The sequence below is a fragment of the Triticum dicoccoides genome, chromosome 1B (assembly GCF_002162155.2).
Source record: "Triticum dicoccoides isolate Atlit2015 ecotype Zavitan chromosome 1B, WEW_v2.0, whole genome shotgun sequence".
Classification (NCBI taxonomy): Eukaryota; Viridiplantae; Streptophyta; class Magnoliopsida; order Poales; family Poaceae; genus Triticum; species Triticum dicoccoides.
In genome coordinates this window covers 511,026,013-511,050,088 of record NC_041381.1, presented here as the reverse complement: position 1 = coordinate 511,050,088, position 24,076 = coordinate 511,026,013, and the positions used below count along the sequence as shown (strand labels likewise).

The following is a 24,076-nucleotide window of genomic DNA, read 5'->3' as shown; positions in this document are numbered from 1 at the left end:
TGTAACCGTGATGGTCTCTTTCCGGCGGAGTCCGGGAAGTGAACACGGTGTTGGAGTTATGCTTGACGTAGGTAGTCCAGGATCACTTCTTGATCATACCTGTATCGACCGTGCTTTGCCTTCTCTTCTCGCTCTCATTTGCGTATGTTAGCCACCATATATGCTAGTCGCTTGCTGCAGCTCCACCTCATACCTTTACCTTACCCATAAGCTTAAATAGTCTTGATCTCGCGGGTGCGAGATTGCTGAGTCCCCGTGGCTCACAGATACTTCCAAAACCAGTTTGCAGGTGCCTATGTTACCATGCAGATGACGCAACCAAGCTCAAGGAGGAGCTCGATGAAGATCTTGCCCTTTGTGTTGTTTCGTTCTAGTTGATCAGTAGTGGAGCCCAGTTGGGGTCGATCGGGGACCTTTGTCGCATTTGGGGTTTTTCTTTTATTTTGGTTCCGTAGTCGGGCCCTGATTGTATTTGGTTGATGTAATGCTTTATTCATGTAATTGTGTGAAGTGGCGATTGTAAGCCAACTATGTATCCTTTTCCTTATTGTATTACATGGGTTGTGTGAAGATTACCTCACTTGCGACATATGCCTTCAATGCGATTATGCCTCTAAGTCGTGCCTCGACACGTGGGAGATATAGTCGCATCGAGGGTGTTACAAGTTGGTATCAGAGCCTTCCCCGACCTTAGGAGCCCCCACTGCTTGATCGTTTTTAGCGGCCGAGTTGTGTCTAGAAAAAATGTTTTGAGTCATTTAGGATTATATATATCGGAGAGTTAGGAATTCTTTTTACTCCCCAGTCTCTTCATCGCTCTGGTAAGGCATCCTGACGTAGAGTTTTGACTCTTCTCTTCTCAAATTTCACTAAAAAAAATTTAGGATCACGCGGGTATCTTGGAATCGTTCCGATGGTTTTATGATGAGAACATTGTCTTGGTGCCTCCTGTCAGGGGTTTAGTGGAAGTGTCCCGGGGAGTTGAGCTCTGAGGTGTTGTCATCATAATTTTATCGTTGCAATTCTGGAATACCTGAGTTTAGTACGCCGACATCGAAAATCTCTTTTATGCAGTTCGTTGGTGAGATAACCCCGATAACCCAGTACTGAGGTGAGTACGGGAGTATCGCCATAACTTGTATAACGGATGCTTTTCGAAGGTTGAGGTAGACGATTTCTGAAGGTTTCTTGGTTATGTGTTGAAGGATGGATACAGCTGGATGTAGGATTTGTTAGTTTTGGGTGAGATATTATGCTTCCCCTGTATCCCCAACACCTGATTGCATAACCGGAAAATTTCGGGAGTTTCATAGGTGGGAATTCAAGTAGCTCTTAGGATATCTTTCCGACAGATGTATGATATGAAATTGGGGTTCGACGTCTAGTGGTCCGCCTATTCACGGTCGTTTTTACAGTGGTCTCGTTGTGTCTTAAAGAACCCTTGGCTATGCTGGTTCGGGGACACTTCGTATGTCTTGTGCACTGCCTTGTACATGATGGTGCTGTACACTCGAGCCTGTGTGGGCCCCACCACGAAAACTTCGGACGGAATCTCTATCATATGTTTGTTCCGGCTTATTCTGCTAGCCAGTCCTTTGTTTTTGTTTTGAGTTGTGGTATTCGAGTTGCTTCAATGTCAAGTGTTGATTCCATACCTTTCCGAAATGGTGTTCTCATACTCCGATGTGAATACCAATCCTTCTCGACAATCGAGATTGTCATGTCAATCCTTTTCAACCAGCGTCTTTCTCTTCAAGTGGATCCGATCATTTCAACATTCGCAAGATCACCTCTCAGTTCTCTCAATGGTGTTTGTTTCATCCGTCCCAAGTTGTTTTTGTTTTTCCCGCCCTCCCACCCTTTTTTTTCTTCAAGGACTCAGATTTCTTAATCGAGTATCCATTTTATTGATGGGAAGTTTCTCCATTCTTTTTTCCGTCAATGTTCTTACCCGGTGGTTCTCAAGAAGATGTTCTACTAGTTCGTCATTCCTCATTCCTTTCTCTTCTCCGGTGGATTCAAGTCAAGATTTGTCGATTATATCCCTTTTTTTTCTCGTCTCAAATACCTTCTCTTGACGGTGCTCCTCATATTTATTCATTTCTCGCTATTCTATTGTTCCGGAGTGCTCAAGATATCTCGAAGATTCGTGTTTCCACTCTGCATTCGTTCAAGCTCTTTCGAGATTGGCATCTCATTCAAGTCATTTAATTCAACCGGTGCAACATCTCTTTTAAATCTTTTCAACGGTGTTCTTTTGAGTGGGCCCTAACCCACAGGTTTTTTTCCCAGGATCTTACCTGACTCTTCTAATTCTCCCGGTGATGTCCTTAAAATTCTTTTCGAAGTTTGACGTAAGAATGAGTTATCATCAGTCAAATGCCATCTCCTAGATCTTTCACAATTATTTTCATCGTTGGCTCAACCTCTTCGTTCTGATTCTTTCGGAGTGTCTAAATAATTCTTGGTGGTGTTTCTCGTTGTCATTCTCATCATTTGAAGACCGAAGAAGAGTTTCTCTTTAATCTCGCTCCATTCTCTTCAAGATTCATGGTGCTAACTTGTTGCCATCCTCTCATAATTGTTTTCGATGCTGAGAATCTTTTTCACCCATCAGGAGATATTCAAGAGTCTTCTCAATTTGTCATCCGGAGTCCATCAATTCAGGTTTATTCATTCTCAGCTGTCAGTTATCATTCTCCTATCTTGCCGGTGCATCAATCGAATATCCTCTAATCAGTTCTTGATCTCTTTGTTCTCATGTATCTAGTTTGTCTCAAGCACCTTCGTTCATTTGCTAATTTTTACCGGTGATGCATCCCTACTTCGATCATTTTCAATTCTTACGGTGGTTCTTTCAAGATCTCTCTTCCTTGTTCATCATATCAATTCATTTGTTGTTCCAATCCTACCGGTGGTTCGTTGAAGACCTTCTCAAGTTTACGCCATATCTCTCTTAATCCTTGATACGAGAATGAGTAGTGTGCCAAATCCATTTTTTGTCATCAATTTAGTTGGTGAAGGATAAGCATAACATAATTCTTATTCTTGTTCATCCAAGTGATTAATTCTTTATTCCGGAGGCCCTTAAAATTCTTGATTTCTTTTGTTCATCTTTCTTTTCCCGGAGTTCCAAGTTCTCTCAATTATTTCACCATGGAGATTCATCTAAATCATTACAAGGTTTTACCTTGTGTTCTCAACTTCTCTTTCTTTTCGTTACCTTTTCTTTACCGGAGTTCTCATGAAGGTTCTACATGAGGGTTCATCAAGGATTTATATTCCTTCTTGAAGTGTTCATCAAGATTCTTTTCCGAGGAGCTCAAGTTTTCTTCATCTTGCTATCCAGAGTGCAATTCTTTCGACCTTATCTTTTGAGATGGTGTTATATCATTCTTGACAATTTCCATTCATGTTTCATGATTCACATGTTGTCAAAAATGAGGTAGTTTAAATCCATTAATCTCGTCATTGGAGTTATCTTGGATTATATTTCACCTTAAGCCTTCCCTAAGGATGGTTGTTATTATGGTGCTTATAAATGATCCAAGTTTCTTCATTTATCCTCCCGGTGAAATAAGTTTCTCGTCTTCTTGTTCATATCAATCCAATCTTGTTTTTCGTAAGTGGCAGGTTGTCACCTCATTATTTGAGATGTACTCCACAAGACCATAGCAAGCTTATCTTTCCGTTGTTGGTTTTCCAACAACTCCGTTCTAGCATTTGTTGTTATCGTGCTCTCTCAAGATCTTGTTTCACTTCGTTCATTCCATTCCACTCTTTCTTATATTCCGGGGGCATTGTGATGCTCCTCTCTGCAACCCATCTTCTTGTTTTGTCAGGATCATGTTCTTTTCTTGACTTATCCATTTAACCGGAGTGTTGTGTCCCTTTTGCTCAAGTTCTCTCATCTTATCAAGTCTTGCATCTCTTTCCAACCGGAGTGCTGTCCGATTTTGATCTTCCTTGTTCCTTGTTTATCTCGTTTCAACCAGAGTGATTTCAATTCCTTCTTGTCCATTGTACTCGTCATTCATAGCTTCGCAACCTTCAAGTCCTCGTAATGTTCCTTGTTCCTCTTTTCTAACGGATTGTTTGCAATCTCGTTCGTCTCTGCTGTACTCTTTCTTTTAAATTGCTCAACCTCTCAAGGTTCATGGTTTCACTCATTGGTCAAAGAAGCAACTTAGTTTTACCGCTTCTCTTTCCCTTTCGTTTTCCCTCCGGTGCCATTCTAGATCTCGGGACGAGATCCTCTCGTAGTGGTGGAGTGTTGTAACGCCCCGAGACCGATGTGCCAGGTGTCGTTCAGTTATTCGTTGTTGTTGTCTTGTCATTGGCTTGCGTGTTGCATTTCATCATGTCATCATGTGCATTGCATCATCATGTTTTCAAAACTTGCATCCGTCCCGGTCTCCTCGTTCCGTCCGTTGTCCGTTCTAAGCCCAGACACACTTGCACGCGCCCGCGGCATGTCCGAAATATTATTTTATAAGTGGCTGGAAAATGTTCTCGGATTGGGTTGAAATTTGGTGTGTGGTCTTATTATAGTGTAGACAGACCGCCTGCCAAGTTTCATCGCAATCGGAGTTCGTTTGACGCCCCAACGGATAAATATAGCGGCAGTATAGCCGGTCTAACGTCGGACGTTTTCGGTCTGCGAAAACAGTTGCCGGGCTGCACTCCTCTCCCCTCATCTCAGCCCAACCTCTTTTCGCAACCCACTTGCAGCCCACCAAACCCCCCCCCCTCCGTTCTGGTCCTTCAGATCGCGATCGGAGGCTCCGAGACGCTCCAAAACCCCTCCTAACCCTTCAAACCCTAGCCCCTACCTATAAAAGGAAGCCTCCCTTCCATTTTTTTTGGCAGCAGCCAAACCCCCCTCCTCGAAATCCGCGCGCCGCCAGCCTCCTCCCACCTTGAGGGCCGCGCCGCCGCCTCCCACCTCCTCTCCTCAATTTCCGGCGCCAGCCACCACCATCTCGCCACTTGGCGTGCCCTGTGTGGCCAGCCGCCGCTCCAGCAGCGCCCGCAGCCAACGGGAAGCTGCCACGTCGCCTCCCCGCGCCCACATCACCCCGCGCCGCCAGGCCCGCTCCAGGCCCGCCCGGGCCCCGATCTGGGCTTTGAGGCCCGCGCCGCGTCGCCCCTGCTCCCCGAGCTCCAGACCAGGAGAGGGAGACCCCGATCCAAGCTCCTCCGCCACTCTGCACTCGTCGGTCGCCGGAGCCTCGCCGCCGGCAAGCCCTTCGACAGCAGGCCAGTGCCGCCCTCGCCTCCCTCTCTCTCCCTTTTCCGTTCTCCTTCCTCTCCTCACCAGCTCTCTCCCTCCCTCTGTTGCCACAGGAAACGCCGCCACCATGGACGAGCTCCACTTTGCCGTTTTCCGCATCCCCGAGTGCCGCCGGCCACCTCCGTCACCGGATCTGGGATCCCCTTCGCCGGATCCATCCATTCCTGACCTCACTGGAGCCCCTCTCCTCCGTCCCCGCCACCAAGTTCGCCAGCCGCCGCCATTGCCATGGCTCTGCTTCGATCCAGAAGGAGCCCGCTCGCTCGCGTTGACTCCCGCGTGGGTCGGATTCCTCTCCGCCGGCCCAGCCGCTCCCCTGTGCCGCGCAAGGCCCAGCGCCGCTCGCCTCCCCTCCGAACGGCCCGCGAGGCCCAGCTGAGCACCCTCTGCCGGCCTCCCTTCTACCACCGAACCGGGCCGAGCCCATGGTGAGCTGCCTCCCAGCGCCTACCACTGTTGGGCTTGTCCCAGATTCAGCCCGTCATGTGTTTTTTTTCAGCGCCTGATTTTTTCCTATTATTCCTGAGACTGCCAGTTTTACAGTTTAGTCCCCCTAGTTCATGCATTTAATAACTCATGAACCGTGCATCGGATTTAAATGTTTTATATATGAAACTTGCTCAAAATTTTGTGTAGTTTAATAATACCCAACTTTCATCTATGTTTGAGATGATAAAAATGCTGTTTGCATTAATTTGCTCCTATGCCATGCTAAAATGCTTTATTTCATAACTAAATAACCGTAACTCCAATTTTAATAAACTTTATATGTAAATGGGGTAGAATTTTGCCTAGTTTAACATGGTGGCCTTACTTTGCATGTTTAACAACCCTAAAATTGTGTTTAGGGCAGAACGGTACCAAATCTAAAATATGCATATGGGGAGTTTCCGGAATTGTTGTTCGTTGCTTCCGGCCTCACTTAAACTTGACTAGATAGGTAGTTTTACTTTGCTTCACCCTCTTGCCATATTAACCAACATTTAATATTGTTGAGTACATAACCGAGAGAGAACTAAATAATTGTCGTGGTGTTTCGTCAATATGCAACTCGTTGCATATTGATCTCCACTTAATTTGTAGAACTGCTTGTGCACTTTGCCATGCCATGCTTCATTAAACCGGACATGCATCATACTTGATTGCGCATCATGCCATGTTTATGTGATGTTTGTTTACTATGTTGTGTGCTTCTTTTCCGGTGTTTGCTTCTTCGGGTTGGTTCCGATACGTCGAAGTTGTGAGGATCCATTCGTCTACGTCCGATTGTCTTCTTCATGGACTCGTTCTTCTTCCTTGCGGGATTTCAGGCAAGATGATCATACCCTCGAAATCACTACTATCTTTGCTATGCTAGTTTGCTCGCTCTTTTGCTATGCCAATGCTACGATGCCTACCACTTGCTTGTCAGCCACCCAAATTGCCATGTTCAACCTCTAACCCACCATGTCCTAGCAAACCGTTGATTGGCTATGTTACCGCTTTGCTCAGCCCCTCTTATAGCGTTGTTAGTTGCAGGTGAAGATCGAAGTTTGTTCCTTGTTGGAACATGGAGATGTTGTTCCTTGTTGGAACATGATTACTTGTTGGGATATCACAATATATCTTACATAATTAATGCATCTATATACTTGGTAAAGGGTGGAAGGCTCGGCCTTATGCCTGGTGTTTTGTTCCACTCTTGCCGCCCTAGTTTCCGTCATATCGGTGTTATGTTCCCGGATTTTGCGTCCCTTACGCGGTTGGGCTATAATGGGAACCCCTTGACAGTTCGCCTTAAGTAAAGCTTCTCCAGCAATGCCCAACATTGGTTTTACCATTTGCCACCTAGCCTTTTCTTTTCCCTTGGGAGTCGCGCTCCTGAGGGTCATCATTATTTTACCCCCCCCCCGGGCCAGTGCTCCTCTGAGTGTTGGTCCGAACTGGGCAGCCTGCGGGGCCACCTCGGGGAAACTTGAGGGTTGGTTTTACTCGTAGCTTGACCTATCTGAGTGTGCCCTGAGAAAGAGATATGTGCAGCTCCTATCGGGATTTGTCGGCACATTCGGGCGGTGTTGCTGGTTTAGTTTTACCCTGTCGAAATGTCTTGTTGTACCGGGATACCGAGTCTGATCGGAACGTCTCGGGTGGAGGTCTATTCCTTCGTTGACCGTGAGAGCTTGTGATGGGCTAAGTTGGGACACCCCTGCAGGGATTTGAACTTTCGAAAGCCGTGCCCGCGGTTATGGGCAGATGGGAATTTGTTAACGTCCGGTTGTAGAAAACCCGAAGTTGACCTTAATTAAAATACATCAACCGCGTGTGTAACCGTGATGGTCTCTTTCCGGCGGAGTCCGGGAAGTGAACACGGTGTTGGAGTTATGCTTGACGTAGGTAGTCCAGGATCACTTCTTGATCATACCTGTATCGACCGTGCTTTGCCTTCTCTTCTCGCTCTCATTTGCGTATGTTAGCCACCATATATGCTAGTCGCTTGCTGCAGCTCCACCTCATACCTTTACCTTACCCATAAGCTTAAATAGTCTTGATCTCGCGGGTGCGAGATTGCTGAGTCCCCGTGGCTCACAGATACTTCCAAAACCAGTTTGCAGGTGCCTATGTTACCATGCAGATGACGCAACCAAGCTCAAGGAGGAGCTCGATGAAGATCTTGCCCTTTGTGTTGTTTCTTTCTAGTTGATCAGTAGTGGAGCCCAGTTGGGGTCGATCGGGGACCTTTGTCGCATTTGGGGTTTTTCTTTTATTTTGGTTTCGTAGTCGGGCCCTGATTGTATTTGGTTGATGTAATGCTTTATTCATGTAATTGTGTGAAGTGGCGATTGTAAGCCAACTATGTATCCTTTTCCTTATTGTATTACATGGGTTGTGTGAAGATTACCTCACTTGCGACATATGCCTTCAATGCGATTATGCCTCTAAGTCGTGCCTCGACACGTGGGAGATATAGTCGCATCGAGGGTGTTACAGTATGTTGTTATGCGGTTTGACCGATAAAGATCTTCGTAGAATATGTAGGAGCCAATATGAGCATCCAGGTTCCGCTATTGGTTATTGACCGGAGATGTGTCTCGGTCATGTCTACATAGTTCTCGAACCCGTAGGGTCCGCACGCTTTAACATTCGATGATGATTTGTATTATGAGTTATATGATTTGATGTACCGAAGTTTGTTCGGAGTCCCGGATGAGATCATGGACATGACGAGGAGTCTCGAAATGGTCGAGACATAAAGATTGATATATTGAAAGGTTGTGTTTGGACACCGGAATGGTTTCAGATAGGTTCGTACATTTTCCGGAGTACCAGGGGTTACCAGACCCCCCCCCGGGGGGGGGGAGTTAATGGGCCTTCATGGTCCCTAGTGGAGAGAGGCAGACAGGTGGAGGCACCCCCCCAAGCCCAAACCGAATTGGACTAGGTTTGGGGGGCCGCCCCCCTTTCCCTCTCTCCTCCTCCTCCCCTCCTTCTCCTAGTGGGAATAGGAAATGGGGGGATCCTACTTGGACCGGGAGTCCAAGTAGTACTCCCCCCCATGGCATGCCCCCTCTCTAGTCGGCCACCTCTCCTCCCCCTCCCCCCTTTATATACTTGGGAGGGGGACACACCAAGCCTTCTCTTAGCCGTGTGCAGTGCCCCCCTCCACAGTTTCACACCTCAGTCGTATCGTCGCAGTGCTTAGGCGAAGCCCTGCGCCGGTAACTTCATCATCACCGTCACTATGCCGTCGTGCTGACGGAACTCTCCCTCGGCCTCAACTGGATCAAGAGCTCGAGGGACGTCATCAAGCTGAACGTGCGCTGAACACGGAGGTGCCGTATGTTCGGTGCTTGGATCGGTTGGATTGCGAAGACGTTCGACTACATCAACCGCGTTACTAAACGCTTCCGCTTTCGGTCTACGAGGGTACGTGGAGACACTCTCCCCGCTCATTGCTATGCTTCTCCTAGATAGATCTTGCATGATCGTAGGAATTTTCTTGAAATACTACGTTCCCCAACATCAAATACTTAAGTATGGCGTAACTCTTATACAATCGTCTATCTATAGTGTATAAGATATTATTGACTATTTATAAACATTAGAAAGTTGATATCATGTACCACATACGAACAAACCAATTAGATCGACAGTGACATGTTTAATTTGACTGCTAGATTCCATATGGATACCTTACACATATTATATTTTAAAATTACTAAATATATTTCCAATATTTAATTCAAGCGCAACTTTCTATTTGAGATACTAACAGAAGAAACTCTTTTACACCATGTGGTATAGAGCACGTTGTGCATATGATAACTGAATTTTGTGTGTGCAAAAGTAGTAGAACCTATACTATTTTATGTTTGTCGATGATTACAATGAGCAATAATAATTTATTAAAAATATAGATCATCAACATATTATAACCTTATTACTAAATCCATTGTAAATTGTAAGACACATTTGACCATGAAAAAATGATTAAGCCGATTTGTCAATTTATACCCTAGAAGTTTCTATATATTTGTTTACATAACCATACACTACACACCTATATTAAGATATTTGTTAGGATGTATGCTTCGTAATGTCTACCAACTTATATATTTAATAATATTAAAGAAAAGAAGGACATTCACAAAATAATATACATATATGTTATATAATTCATCAATTGTAAAAAATTAATGTGTCGTGCGTATTTCTTTCTTTTTCACATTTAAACTCGTCTTTTTATCCTGTTAAGGACAATATCTCACGAAGAAATAAGTGCGCAACTCAGATATATTTTCAATGATATACATTACAATTATATAACAGAAAAAAATTAAACAGATTATTATATGTTTAACAATACAAAGTAAGTAGTATACAACATATATTTTTTCACCATAATACGATAAGAAAAATTAATAAAGTATAAAAGTTAAGTATAATTATATTAACTTTAACTCGCCCCGGTCCAAATTTTAGGTGGAACGGACCCAGGTCTTAGGTAATAAGTGCACAAAGTCGCAGACGAGTCAAAACTAAGGAATCATTGTCAACTTTATCATTTTCTTTTAGTACAAAACTAAGGGACGGCGCAGGGTCCAAATTCTAAGAGCGAGTTAGAAGGAAGATCAATGATCCAGCACGCATTGGACCAATTAGTGATCCACCAGCAATCGGACCAATGACAGATATTGCATCGATTGGACCTGCGCGACCCATCGGAGCATATGCGGGGCTTGGACTTGAATTCAGTCCTGCCAGGACTACAAACGGAGGAGAAGGGAGAAGACTCAACCAGAGGACGATCAACAAGAGGGGGGCAATTGTTGAGTCATGGAAGGTGGATAATTATAATGATGAGCCAACTTTTCATTGCAAGGAAATTGATGGGGAGTGGGAAGGTCAGAAGATACAAATCTGTTATATGATTGTGCCTAATATAGTGGAAGCAAGAATAATGGTGAAGCTACTGCTTACATGAGGAAACCGCTATCATGTGACAGGTTTCATAAAGACATGGGATGACAACATGGGACACAACTTTGTAAGGCTCTTGTCAGACTCAGACCAAATAGTGGAGGTGACCTCTGACCTATGGACTCCACTTCCTCTGATGATTTCTCTGTTGTGTTTGAGCAATGCTGAGGACGTTCAATTGAAAGTTGCTGCATATCTAACTCTCCATTCATGCTCGAACAGTGAGGAGCAAGCACTAAATGTGTCTGCTGATGAATGCTTCAAGCTCAACCAAAGAGCTGCCAGACAAGATCGTGAGGTCATGGGCAACAAAATTTATGTGGTTGTGAAATTCAGTACTTGAATTCCAACTAGAAACACAACTTTTGTCTATGATGAGAACTTGATAGTCATGTCAATTCGTGTCAGACTTCCGCGCGTCTTATGATGTTTAAAAGGCACCCGCACCTTATCAATTTTACAAGCAGTCAACTGTGAACTGTAATCTGGTGTTAGCATTCATATTGTGCATTGTTATTAAAGTCTTTGCTTCTTGGTTATATCCTTCTTTTTATGGTTATGATGTATGTGTGTGCTTGTTTTTTCAGACTTCCTGTTGCAGAATTGCAGGGCCTTCAAACTTTTCATGGAGTTGAACTTCTGGAGATGCAAAGATCCTTGTTTATGTTTTTCCAGGCTTTGCTAAGGAACTTTGACTTAAGGCTGGGAACAGACTTTGTTCTCTTCCAGAGCAAGTTTCGGGATGTGTTTCAGACAATTGCTGTCCAGCTACATGAAGTTCATGATTCTTATCTTCTGCTTGCTTCTCTACAGCCATTGTACCTCTTCATGGTTGTCCCTTGTTGTTCTCTATTTCTTTGGCAGCACATTTTCAGATCGTGTCCCCTCTAGCTGCCTTCACTTGTTGGTCATGGTGTTCATCAGTAGGGGTTATTGCTCCCTTGCTACTTTCTAGGACATCTATTCAACTCTACATTTATAGATTCTGCTGTTTCTTTTCTTCCTATTTTCTGGCAGATGTTGTAACCCTTGTTGTACTATGTCTATGAGCTTAATAAATTGGCACCTGTTGGAAGCCTATGGGAGATTTCCTTAGCCAAGTACCCGGCCTCCCGGAGCTTCGTAATGTCCTTCTCCTTGACGGAGGAGGCCATCCACTTGCCCTGCGCTCCGGATTCGGACATGGCTGGAGTGCTTTCTGGGGGCGGAGAGGATGAGAACTTGCGCGCTGGAGCTCGAGAATGGGATGGGCAGAGAGAGAGAGAGAAGGCGTGGGTGAAAAGGGTGAATCCTTATCCCTTTATAAAGGCAGTGAATATCATGCGCCTCCCCACTCGCCTTAAAACTCGCCTATTCCCCAAGGGCCGTGCAAATGGCACGGTTGGGTTACCCATGCCCGTATTGATGAGAATCCCGCAATAAGGGGACACGATCTCTGCTTTGACACGACGTGCCAATGAAACCGCACCTCAAAATATGGAGCGGCAGGCTAAAATACGGTTCGAATAATGGCTGGGCGGTGATGTGATATCATGCTATGAAAAGTTGTCAGCGGATTGGACTCGTGAAATATTATACTCTCTGCGGTTGTGTGTGGTATTTGTTTTGAAGAGCCGGACACGTTTTCCGTGTTCGAAGACTATTATGGAGTATTCGGAGAAGGAACCCGCCTTGCAATGTCGAAGACAATCTGTGCGCCGGACTCATCATCATTGAAGCCTTGTTCAGGGGCTACTGAGGGAGTCCTGGATTAAGGGGTCCTCGGACGGCCGTACTATTGACATGAGCCGGACTGTTGGGCTATGGAGATATAAGACAAAAGATTTCTTCCCGTGTCCGGATGGGACTCTCCTTTGCGTGGATGGTAAGCTTGGCGATTCGGATGTGTAGATTCCTTTCTCTGTAATCGACTTTGTACAACCCTAGTCCCCTCTGGTGTCTATATAAACCGGAGGGTTTAGTCCATAGGGCATAATCTAATCATATAGGGTAGACTTCTAGGGTTTTAGCCATTACGATCTCGTGGTAGATCAACTCTTGTAATACTCATATTCATCAAGATCAATCAAGCAGGAAGTAGGGTATTACCTCCATAGAGAGGGCCCGAACCTGGGTAAACATCGTGTCCCCCGCCTCCGGTTACCATCAGCCTCAGACGCACAGTTCAGGACCCCTTACCCGAAATCCGCCGGTTTTGACACCGACAGAGGGTAACGGTTCTGTGGTCTGAGAGGCGGCGGCAGCTGCTCCAGTCGCTGGATTCGATAGAGGAGAGGAAGTGAGCATCTTTGAGGGTTCGGGGGATCTTATACTCGGAGAGGTTCAAACCCAGCATGATCGGCAATCCCCACGTCCTGAGTTGACCGGCTGTTGCACACGCACGGAGCTCTATGCACTACGCAGCAGTTGCCACGGGAGATTGGATCGGCGGCGCAGCAGTTGCCACGGGAGATTAGATCGGTGGCGCAGTAGGAGCCAGGAGAGGGAGGCGGTAGCGTAGAAAAGGGGATCGTAGTCTGACAGCTGCGACTGTAGCAGAAGAATCTGTATATCATTCTGGTTTTTCGAAGTCTTCGGTCTGTACTAGGATTTGAGTACTAGTAATAAACTAAAACTGATCTTACTGTTTCAATTGGCTGGAAATACCAAGTTTGATTTCTATCAGGAGCATTTATTTGTTTTCTATGACATGACGATGAAGCAAAAGTAGTTGTTGCTCCTGGTGCATTTCTAGGTACTCATTGATCACACAAGCTTGGTCTTTCTTGTCCTCTTGAAACAAAAGTCACTAAGTAGATTCAACCAATGTTTCGGTGACAATTCTTTCAATGATTCAATGTTGCTAGATCAATAGCTCTCTTAGCGTTTCTTCCTTATCAGTTCATGTTGCAATTGTTTCATCATTTTATATATGCTTTCAATGAATAACTCAACACGGAAGGGAGTATCTGTTATTCTTGTGGAGTTTCTTTTTCATATTCACCGTTGGGAGTTGACTATGTTGTGATGTTGGAATAAAACACTAGTAGAAAACAGGGTTTTGGTTCAGGCGTGGCCAACCCATTAGTCCCGGTTCAGTCATGAACCGGGACCCGTGGGGGCATAGGTCCCGGTTCGTGAGCCCAAGGGGCCGGCAAGCCTCGTGGGGCATTGGTCCCGGTTCATCTGTCCCCTTTGGTCCCGGTTCCAGACAAGAACCGGGACCTATAGGCCTCGCTCCTGGCTCATAACCATTGGTCCCGGTTTGTGGCTGGAACCGGGACCAAAGGGGGGCTTTTTTTCCCGGTTTCAGCCACGAACCGGGACCAATGAGGTGCCTATATATACCCCCTCGCCTATGACGTGCCTAGAACTTGCGGCACACACTGAAGTGGTGTAAAAACTTGGCTTGAACCTGTAAATACGATGCTAATCGCGTTTGTATACACCGATGATGCTGACGGGGCATGACAACATATGATGTCAGTGACTGCATGGTGAAGATGGGCCTGTGGTGTTTTTTCTTTCAAGAAACGTCTGTATTTTTTTCTTTTTTTTCAAGAAACAACTGTATTTTTATTTTATTTTGTTTTTTCTCATAAAAGGCCCCTGTCAGGTATAGACCTCGGTCAACCACGCACGCATGGCTAGCACCCAGCCCAGAGTTGAGTTAGATTACACACAAGCATATGTGAGGTTTATATCTTCACACTAAATAACATAAATTAAGAATTTCAATCCAGTTACGGGTTTCTAACCAGTGACCGTGTAAAAGAAGGAAGGCGTGCTACTCCAAGTTATGAAATCTCATGCCTATGTAGAATTGTTGTAGTTTTTTTTTGTCTATAGCAAAACCTGCCCGTGGGCTACAATTTCTGTTAGTTTCTTTCATTTTTTATTTTCTTAAATATAAATTACAATATAAATAATATACAATAAAATATACTAAAATTGTTCACGTATTAAATTAGAAAATCCATCAAATTAAATTATGAATTATTTGTATAATTTTAATAAGTGTGTGCATTTAAATTAATTTTAGAAGATATATTTAGAAAAATTGATCATATAAGTTCAAAAATAAAAAGGTTTTAATAAATATTAATTTTTTATATAAAAGTGTTCATGCTTTAACTTTTTATGGTGTTTTAAAACTGTTCATGCATTTTAATAAAGTTTATGTGTTTTATAAAAAATGTACTTAAAATAAATATAACTATACGTTGGAAAAAATATGAGCCTAGTGTGCCAGCAGACTATGGATTCTCAAATAAATACATATTTACAACTATAATTGTAATTATAATTTACATATTCTTTACAATTTGGAAAAATGAAAAGGAAAATAATACGTTTAAAATCCGCCGCTCGAACTGTAGTCTGGTTTTGTCCAGCGGGCGATCTGTCGTAGACATAGATGCTAAAAATCCATTCTAACTAAGCCGACCCAGTGGTTGTATTGGTAGTTCTTCCTGCTGGTATGGTATGCACCAGGTCGCTGGGTTGAAACCCCTCTGCCCTGTCTTTTTTTCGAATAAAATTCTGGAGTTCATATCATTTAGCTAAAAGATATAAATGGTCACTATCCTAATAGGACATGAATTGTTATGTGGGTTTGTTGGCTAGCTACGCACGTGGATTATCCCGATGTCTCCAGTTAGAATACTGGGCGACCTATTTTAAAAATTCTGATTAATTTTGTGATGTTGGCTTACAGATGAAACCCACCCGATGCCACACATACAATTAGTTTACACCTACATGGGCCTTTCCGTAAAAAATGAAAAATAAAAATCAAAGAATTTTTTCGCAAAAAGAGCATGCCACACGCCACAACTCCACCATGGGTCACTGACAATGAGCCTGATGCCGTGCTGGCAAGACCCGTCAGCATCACCGGCGTATAGAAACACGATTAGCACCATATTTGCACGTCCGAGCCAAATTTTTGCACCAGTTCAATGTATGCCGCAAGTTCTACACTAAAGTGACCGTTTACGCCAACTTCTAGCACCACCCGTGTAAGGCCAACTCCACCGCGCGACCCCGTCCTGTTCGGGCCCGTCCGTTTGGGTAAAACGGACAAACAGGGCGGCCCAGCGCGCGGGAGCAAACGGACTTTGTCGGTTTTGTGTCCACTTTTGACCCATCCGCGGCCAAGTTTGCGCCGCTTTTGGGGTGAAACGGACACCACACGGACGCGTCGGCCGTCTGCGTGTGTCCTCCCTTGGCCCGCCCATCGGTGGCATAGGACGGGCCTTTGTCTATCCGCCCCCCTCCCTCCCTCCGGCCGCACCCCACTCCACTCTTTCCCACTCTTCCCCTTGCCGCCGCCGTTGCCATTGCAGCCGTGGAACTCGGACTTGCGCTCGCCCAGCCCCTTCCCCTTGTCGCCGCCGAGCTACCGAACCATGGCCACCTGGTTTGCGCACCCGCCGGCCGGATTTGGGGCGGATTAGACTAGTTGTGCTAACTTTAATTTTTTATTGTGTAGAATGGATGTAAGTTTTGATATTGGAAAGAAGAGTACATCGATATGTTGATAGAGCGAAATTTAGTACATGTTCGTGCACTTTTAGCTAGCCTAGAGGCTGTAGATGAGACAAGTGTACTTATTGCTAGATTAGAGGCTAGGCACGATACTACGTGTGAGGAAGCAACATCGATTTCTGGCTTGAAGAAGAAAGGAGGGTGCAACTTCGAGCCTCATCCACGTATCAACAATGAGTGCATCGAGAAGGCCCTAACCCAACTCAAGAGAGCAGTTATGAAAGTTGGGTATCTTCTCAAATGTATTCTTGTGGTTCTTGTTTTTTTGCCTTGCTTTACTAGTCAAAATGTGATATGTATTATCATGTACCAAAAATGAATGATGAAAAAAAGTTTAAGGACTTGCAAAGAAATGTGCACACGGACAAGATGCGGCCGGGATGCGCCCGCGCGTTGGACGCACGGCCACCGTATCTCGGAAACTGTCCGGATACGATCCCATTATCCTATCCAAACGAAAAAAATCCGGACAAAACGGACGTCGGTTTGAGTGGCGCGGTGGAGTTGGCCTAACTGACTAAAAAAACGCAGGCACACCGAGTCGGGTCGCGCTCGCGCCATTCGGCAGCCAGTTCCGTCCGTCCGTGCAACCCCATCGTCGCGTGCTCCTTCCTCCCCTGGTCTGGTCCGCCGTTCGCCGTCGCCCCTTCTCTTCTCGCTCGCCGGTCCGCCGCCCCCCCCGCGACCGCGAGATCTCGCCGCCCGGCGGAGCCCTACCCCCGCGCGCCCGACGATGTCGCACGCACAGCCCCAGGGCGACACCATCCCGCTCCACCCGTCGTCGGCGCAGTCCGACATGGACGAGATCGAGAGCCTCATCCACGCCGCCCCCACCGCCGCCGCTGTCCTCCCCGCGCGGCCGCCCTCCCCTCCGCGCGCGTCCATCCCCGTCGCCAACATCCCTCCCGTGCCCCCTCCGGCCAGCTTCCGGCCCCAGCCGCCCCCCACCTTCTCCCCCGCGCCGCTCCCCTCCGCCTCCGTCGCCATCCCCATCGGCGCGGACGGGTTCGGGAGCCCCGCCAACACGCTCACGGAGCCCGTCTGGGACACCGTCAAGCGCGACCTCACCCGCATCGTCAGCAACCTCAAGCTCGTCGTTTTCCCCAACCCCTACCGCGAGGACCCAGGCAAGGCGCTCCGGGACTGGGATCTCTGGGGCCCCTTCTTCTTCATCGTCTTCCTCGGCCTCACCCTCTCATGGTCGGCCTCAGTCAGGAAGGTAGCTACTGCATTTTTTCGATCATTTGAAATCCAAGTCCATCAATATTCAATTAGCTCGGTGCAACTCCTGCATTTGAAATACTCCTACTTTAGTTAGGATGAACTAGTGCAAACCTTTAAGTACTTAATTCATGAGGCCCCACATTGATCAGGTGAAAATATTGTTAGTACTTGTCAATTGCATGGGTGATGGTTAACAACGTTAATAATAGTTATACCAGTTCATCCGGTACTATTTATCTGAAATGCAAAAGCGTTGCAGACACTGTAGATGACCTGATAACTGCTGCTGTATGTATTGTAGATTCAGCAGGGGATGGAGATCCTTGGTTACAAACCAAACAGTGTTAAGGCCGGATGATTAGACATCTCCAGCACATTCTTATTTGTTGCATGTGTTTTGCGAACTTGCTTTACAAACTAGGATTAGAAGTCCACTTTTGTAAAGAATAAAAGAGCATAAAGAGCGAAAATGCCAAACGGAGACCGAGCTCCATGGAGGCCTTTATTTGAAAAACTTCAAAATTTAAACTTTTCAGTTTCAAAATAATCTGAAAATAAATACACATAGACCTAGATACATAATGTACATGTGTGCAAAATTTCAGGTTGAAATACATTAAAATGTGAGCTACACAAAAAAGACAACTCTGAGGCTTTTGAGCACATGTACTGTTCATCCTTAAAGTCGATGAATTTTTTTTTGTGCAGCTCTCAATTCAAGGTATTTCATCCTGAAAATTTTCACACATACACTTTACATCCTTGCATACATGTGTATTTTTTTCAGAATTTCTTGAAATTGAAATTTTTGAATTTTGAATTTTTCAGCATAAAGGGCTCCATGGAGCTCGGTCTCCAAAATGCCCTACTCCATAAAGAGCATAGAGAGATTTCTCCATTGCCATGCTATTTGTACCTGGCATGCTCTTGTATAATTTGAAGGGGAGCCTTGGCGCAGTGGTAAAGCTGCTGCCTTGTGACCATGAGGTCATGGGTTCAAGTCCTGGAAACAGCCTCTTACAGAAATGTAGGGAAAGGCTGCGTACTATAGACCCAAAGTGGTCGGACCCTTCCCTGGACCCTGCGCAAGCGGGAGCTACATGCACCAGGTTGCCCTTTTATGCTCTTGTATAATTTCTACTACCCTACTGGAGTCGGACTTGCAATACCGTCAGCCTCTCGATCTTCTTAGGGAGCTCGAGCATTCTCAAGATGCTAAACAGTCATTCCATGTCATATGCAATACATTATTCAGGAGTAAAGTGAAATTCGGGGGAGAGTGCTGTTAAATCTGGAAGGTAGTGTATTCTTAGAAGGGGGGCTATGCTTTTCCTAGTGAAAAAGGGTACTAGAGACATGCCTATAAATATTTTAGTTTGCCTGCCGAACCTTCTAGGTGGCCTTGGCCATTCCACTAATTTATCTATGGCATCTCCAATTCAGTAGCATACTTTTGCTTTTATAATGCTTCAAGAGGTCCAGTAAAAATCTAGTGTTTGATGAAAATTATTCCAAGGAGGGAGAGCTGTCATGAAAATAAAAAGTGCTGCAGCAGTGCAGCATGAACCATTTTTCAGTAACTTGGGCATTTGATGTTCTTCTATAGTTCTCATCGGCAGCAAACAGAATTCACACCTTGAACGAATTAATTTCATTTTGATAGAAAATTTATATGCTCATTAATCTATACGCCAGTATACTTGGAGATCCACTAATCTGTATGAACACTTCATGTTATGATTACAGTTCACTTTTTTATTCTCATTTGATGACTTGGATGACACGCCTTTTGCGTTTGCAGTCCGAAGTATTTGCTGTCGCGTTTGCCGTACTGGCTGCCGGTGCTATAATCCTCACGCTGAATGTGCTGCTTCTGGTACTTAAACTCTTTCCTCTCTCGCACACACGTGCTTGCACATGTATACACACCTGGTGTTCTGGTGGCACTGACCACATTGTTTCATTTGCAGGGCGGCCAAATCATCTTCTTCCAAAGCCTGAGTCTTCTTGGATACTGCTTGTTCCCCATGGACGTGGGAGCTCTGATTTGCCTGCTGAAGGACAACGACATGCTAAAAATCATTGTAGTGGCAGTAACATTGGCATGGAGCTCCTGGGCCGCGTATCCATTCATGAGCACCGCCGTGAACCCAAGGAGGAAGGCCCTGGCGCTTTACCCCGTCTTCCTCATGTATGTCTCCATTAGCTTCCTCATAATCGCGATAAACTGAGGGTGGAACGGTTTGCCGCCGCGGACCGTCAGAAGCCCGGAGATTTTCCCGTCCAACCGGCCGAGTGCATACAGGTTTTGTCTGACCGGTTTGTTTTGTAAATAATAAAATTTTGCTGACTACTTTGAGATTTTCTTGTTCTTCTTTAGATAATTAAAAAGGGCGTATAGTAGGGGTATAGAAAATCCAGCAGGGAATTATACGTTTTGTAAAGGTACCTCTTTGTTTTGCACCTGGCTAGAATAGTTTGTATGCTGCTGCCTGCTGGAGGGGTTTGCTAGAATAACTTGTAGCCTGCTCTTGTGGTTTGGCTCGCCATGGCGTTAATTAGCATGTTCCATTTATCTGCGTGCCGGTTTCTAATAGCTTGCCTGGTTATTATTGCCTGACCAGACCAGGAGTGCTTCTTGGAAGTTCTCATTGATGTTAACTACAGTACGTATGCTGGGATAGAAAATGGTGAAACAGATTCACCACAGCTAAAGTGCAGCCGGAGATTGACTGCTTGGTCACATGAGTTTCTCCATTTGCTGTATTTCTAGCCTCGTCGTGTGTACTCTGCAACATGACCAGACCAATATTGACTCGCAAGTCGTCACTGAATTCTGACTGACCACATAAATGGTTTCAAAACCCGTTGTCCTCCGGTCCTAACCTAAAATCGTTCCTGTTCTCCTTCACATCCTCAAAGTATACAAACATCCATTTCAAGCGGAAATTTCCAAAAAAAGAAGAGCGTTTCAAGTGGAAGATCAGTGCACACCACACATGGTCATCGTCAGAGCAATGGAAAGTAGTAGTAGCAGATATATAGGTTGTTGCATTTGACGCGGCCCCTAATTAAGATCTGTGGTTTTCTGTTAGCTTTTCCGGTACGCCGACCCGTCAACATCGGTGCATGCGTAGTACATGCCAGGAACAAGTAACCGGACGGGGTCAAGTTTCAAAGCCGTTTTGCATTGCATCTAAACTTGGCCAAAACAAATAACAAGAGTACAAGCAAAGGCAAAACCGAAAACCAAACCAAAGCGGGCACGAGTCTCCTTCCTTCCTGCCTGCCACCTTCCGGGTCATTCCCTGGCGCCCCCTCCTCCGCGCGTCCCCGATCCCACGCGGTCCGGTCACCGGTCGTCGCTCCCCTATACTTGGGCATATATATTTATCCGCGCGCGCCATTCGCGGCCGCCCCGGCGATCTGCGACCGCTCGTGCCCTGTATTTCTTCGGGCCGGAGGAGGGCTGCCATGGGCGAGGCGGTGGAGGCGCCGGCCGCGTCATCGACCACGGTGGAGATGGAGGCCGCGGAGCAGCTCATCCAGCTCAGCGGCGGCGGCTGCGACGACGGCGACAGCGGCGGTGGTGGCGGTGGCGAGTCGGAGAGCAAGAGCGCGGACAGCGTCAGGGCCGGCGAGAAGGTGCTGGCCGTGGAGAGAAAGAGCGTCAAGGCAGCTGGCGAAAAGGTGCCGGCCGTGGCAAGCAAGAGCGCGGGCAGCGTCAAGGCAGCTGGCGAGAAGGCGCGGGCCGCGGAGAGCAAGAGCGCGGACAGCGTCAAGGCCGGCGAGAAGCGGGGAGATGGTAAAGAGGGGGTGCCCGCCGTGGAGAGCAGCACCGGGAAGAGACGCGAGAAACTCGGTGGGCACAAGGGTGGCGGGCAAGACGAGGAGGCCGTCATCGGCGGGGTCGCCAGGAGGAGGCCGAGGTTCCGGTCGCTGGCGGCGATATACAGGAACACGAGGAGGATGGACGACCACGGGCACCGCCGCGAGGAGGCGGAAGAGGACGAGAGGAGTGATGAGGGGAAGGGGAACAAGAACAACAAGAGGAAGAGGGCCACGGATGGAGCGGCCGATGGCGAGCTGATCCCCGCGGCGGCGCCGTGCAAGGCCAAGAGAGGGGTACGCCGAAGAACTAGCTAGTGTATGTGGTGTGAGTCGTCGTCGTAGGTGTTAGAGATCGAGATCTCTGGTGCATGGAGGCATGTGTGGATGTAGCTAGATGGCAATGGCGCATGCTTGGGTGGAACCGTGGAAGAGATTGATTGTGATGTGAGATGTATGTACGTAGCTATCGATCTGGTTTGTTTCCCCTCATGGAAGAAGAAACCATCAAGCTTCACATTTCGTCTGGGAATTTTATTGGTGTATATACTCACTTGATGTTTGCCATGGCAATCGATCGTTCATTTGCCATGCACATATTGGCATGTCGGACTACTGCGGTCGTTATTGTGTGGATCCTGCATCGATCGTTCCGGTTACGGCCACAAGACACCAATATACACCCGCAACGTAAGAGCATCTCCAGCCGTTGGCACCCCCACCCCACGAGGCGTTTTTTTCACCGCTTGGGGGGCTGCCGGCGAGATTTTAAGCCTGGGGCTGAACTTTCTTTCAGTCGTTTGGCCCCCCAGGCAGCAACGAGCCGTCAGAGCAGCGCCAAGCGCGGGAACGGCGCGAGATACGATCACCGGCCGGCCGTTTCCGGCCACGGCTGGTCGCGGGGGTGGGTTCGCTGGAACGCCCGCAGTGCGGCGCGTCCAGTAGTGGTCGTTGCAGCCGCCGACGTGGGGTGTAGCGACGGCAGCGACGGGCAGAGTGGCGGCCGTGTTGCGGGTAGCTAGCGACCCAACAGAGCAACGAGGCAACGTCAGTAGAGCACCCGGAGCACGACGGGCAGCTGTGCATGGCGGGATGAGCTCGGCATCAAGCAGAGCATCGGCCATGGCGGACGGCAGCGCTCGGTGCTCGCGGGGACGACGGTTACGGCACGAAATCAAGCGAGAGGGGTGGTCAGCGAGCTTGGGAAGGCGGCCATGAGGAAGAGCACCGACGCCCAGTGCCCCCGCCGCGGCCAGCGACGCCAGGAGGAGCGGCCGACTCACCGGAACGTGCGCGCGTGGCGGACCCGCGCACCGCCGCGGTCTCCGAGCTCGACCTTCGACGCTTCGTCCCCGTGCCCCGAGTGTTCCAGTCGCGGCACGCGGCCGGTCGAGGCCAGCAGGGGCAGTGACGAGCGTGAGGAGCGGCCGGCGGTGATGTGCTGGGTGATGACAAGCAGGCCGGCCTCGACGAGCTTTGGCGCGAGCGCGAGCGCGAGTACCTCCGGCGACAAGGCTGAGGCGGCCGGGCGGCCGGAGCACGGCGGCTCGGCAAGGCGGCCGTGCCAGGCGGCGGGGAGGGAGAGAGAGAGGAGAGAGCTCTGTCTGCGTGAAGGGAGAGGAAGAAGAGGGATCACGTGGGTGAAAATGAGTGGACATGGGAGAGGCGCTGGCCCACAAAACGACGATTTAGGCCCCCAGGAGCGCCCCGGTGCGCTGGGTGTGGCATGGGGTAGCCGGCGCTAACTTTTGCTTTTGCCGGCGAAAATTGACGACTTGGGAGGATGAGTGGGGCGTTTTTTGCCCGCCGGCGCTTAAAAGTGGCCTGGGAGCGCTTCTTGAGGGCGCTAGTGGAGATGCTCTAAGAGCATCTCTAATAGATGATGCAAATTTGAAGATGTCAAATTAGATGTTGTATATAATTTACAACATCAAAAAGTGCATTTTGCATCTTCAAAGAAGAGCCAACTTCAACAGATGATGTATATTGACGATGTAAAACTGCAACTCCAATAGATGATACAAATGTGAAGATGTAAAAACTAGAAACTTCTACTACTACTTCATATGAAACATAATTCAGTTCTAATTAAAAACATAAATTGAACGACTACAACAACTAATTGAAACTGCTACATCCATCAAACTAGTCGTCCTCCTCCGAGGCCCCATGAACTCTCGTCGTCCTCCTTCGAGGACTCGGCTAGGATTACCGTTGAGGGGCCGGCCTCGTCCTTCTTCTTCTTCTTCTTCTTCTTCTTCTTCTCGGCGTCGCGCTTCCAGAAAAACTCGCGCTCGTCCTGAACATACTCTGGATGCTCCCACGCGAACCTCGCCATCGCCATTGCCATAAGTGCCTCGTTGCTATCGCCGGGAGCAACGACAATGGCCGGCCTCTTCTTCATCTTCTTCGTCATCTCCATCCGAACACCCTCCGGCACGAGGAACTCCGCATCCGCCCGGGTCTCAATCTCCGGGAAGTTGAGCTCCGTCTACGGCCTCCACACGCCACGCTACACGCCGTATGCATATGCGGACTTGTCGACGGTGTCATACATGTCGAGCCAGAAGCGGCGGCTCGCGTCGGAGAACTCGACGTCGAAGTTGCTGGATGGCTTTGCCCGCACTCCGAAGAACCCATCTTGCTCTTGGAGACCTTCTTTGGCATGGCGGCAACGGGCCAACGGCGGGTACGAATCGGGCAGCGACGGGTGTGCGGCGGCAGGCGGAGGTGGGGTGGGGGCTG

At 47.5% G+C, this 24,076-nt stretch overlaps 1 protein-coding gene across 1 annotated transcript; it reads left to right on the top strand.

Annotated features, from left to right (window-relative positions):
* Positions 1–16,846: 16,846 nt before the first annotated feature.
* LOC119345483 (protein YIPF6 homolog) lies at positions 16,847–20,082 on the top strand. Its single transcript, XM_037615543.1, has 3 exons — positions 16,847–17,498; positions 19,305–19,379; positions 19,474–20,082. The coding sequence occupies exons 1-3, from the start codon at positions 17,013–17,015 to the stop codon at positions 19,732–19,734; spliced, it is 822 nt and encodes a 273-aa protein (XP_037471440.1). The 5' UTR covers positions 16,847–17,012; the 3' UTR covers positions 19,735–20,082.
* The last annotated feature ends 3,994 nt before the right edge of the window (positions 20,083–24,076 follow it).

Coding starts and splice junctions, on each gene's coding strand:
- LOC119345483 (XM_037615543.1), top strand. CDS start 17,013: ATGTCGCACGCACAGCCCCAGGGCGACACCATCCCGCTCCACCCGTCG. Junction 17,499..19,304: donor GGTCGGCCTCAGTCAGGAAG/GTAGCTACTGCA, acceptor TTGCGTTTGCAG/TCCGAAGTATTTGCTGTCGC. Junction 19,380..19,473: donor CGCTGAATGTGCTGCTTCTG/GTACTTAAACTC, acceptor TTTCATTTGCAG/GGCGGCCAAATCATCTTCTT.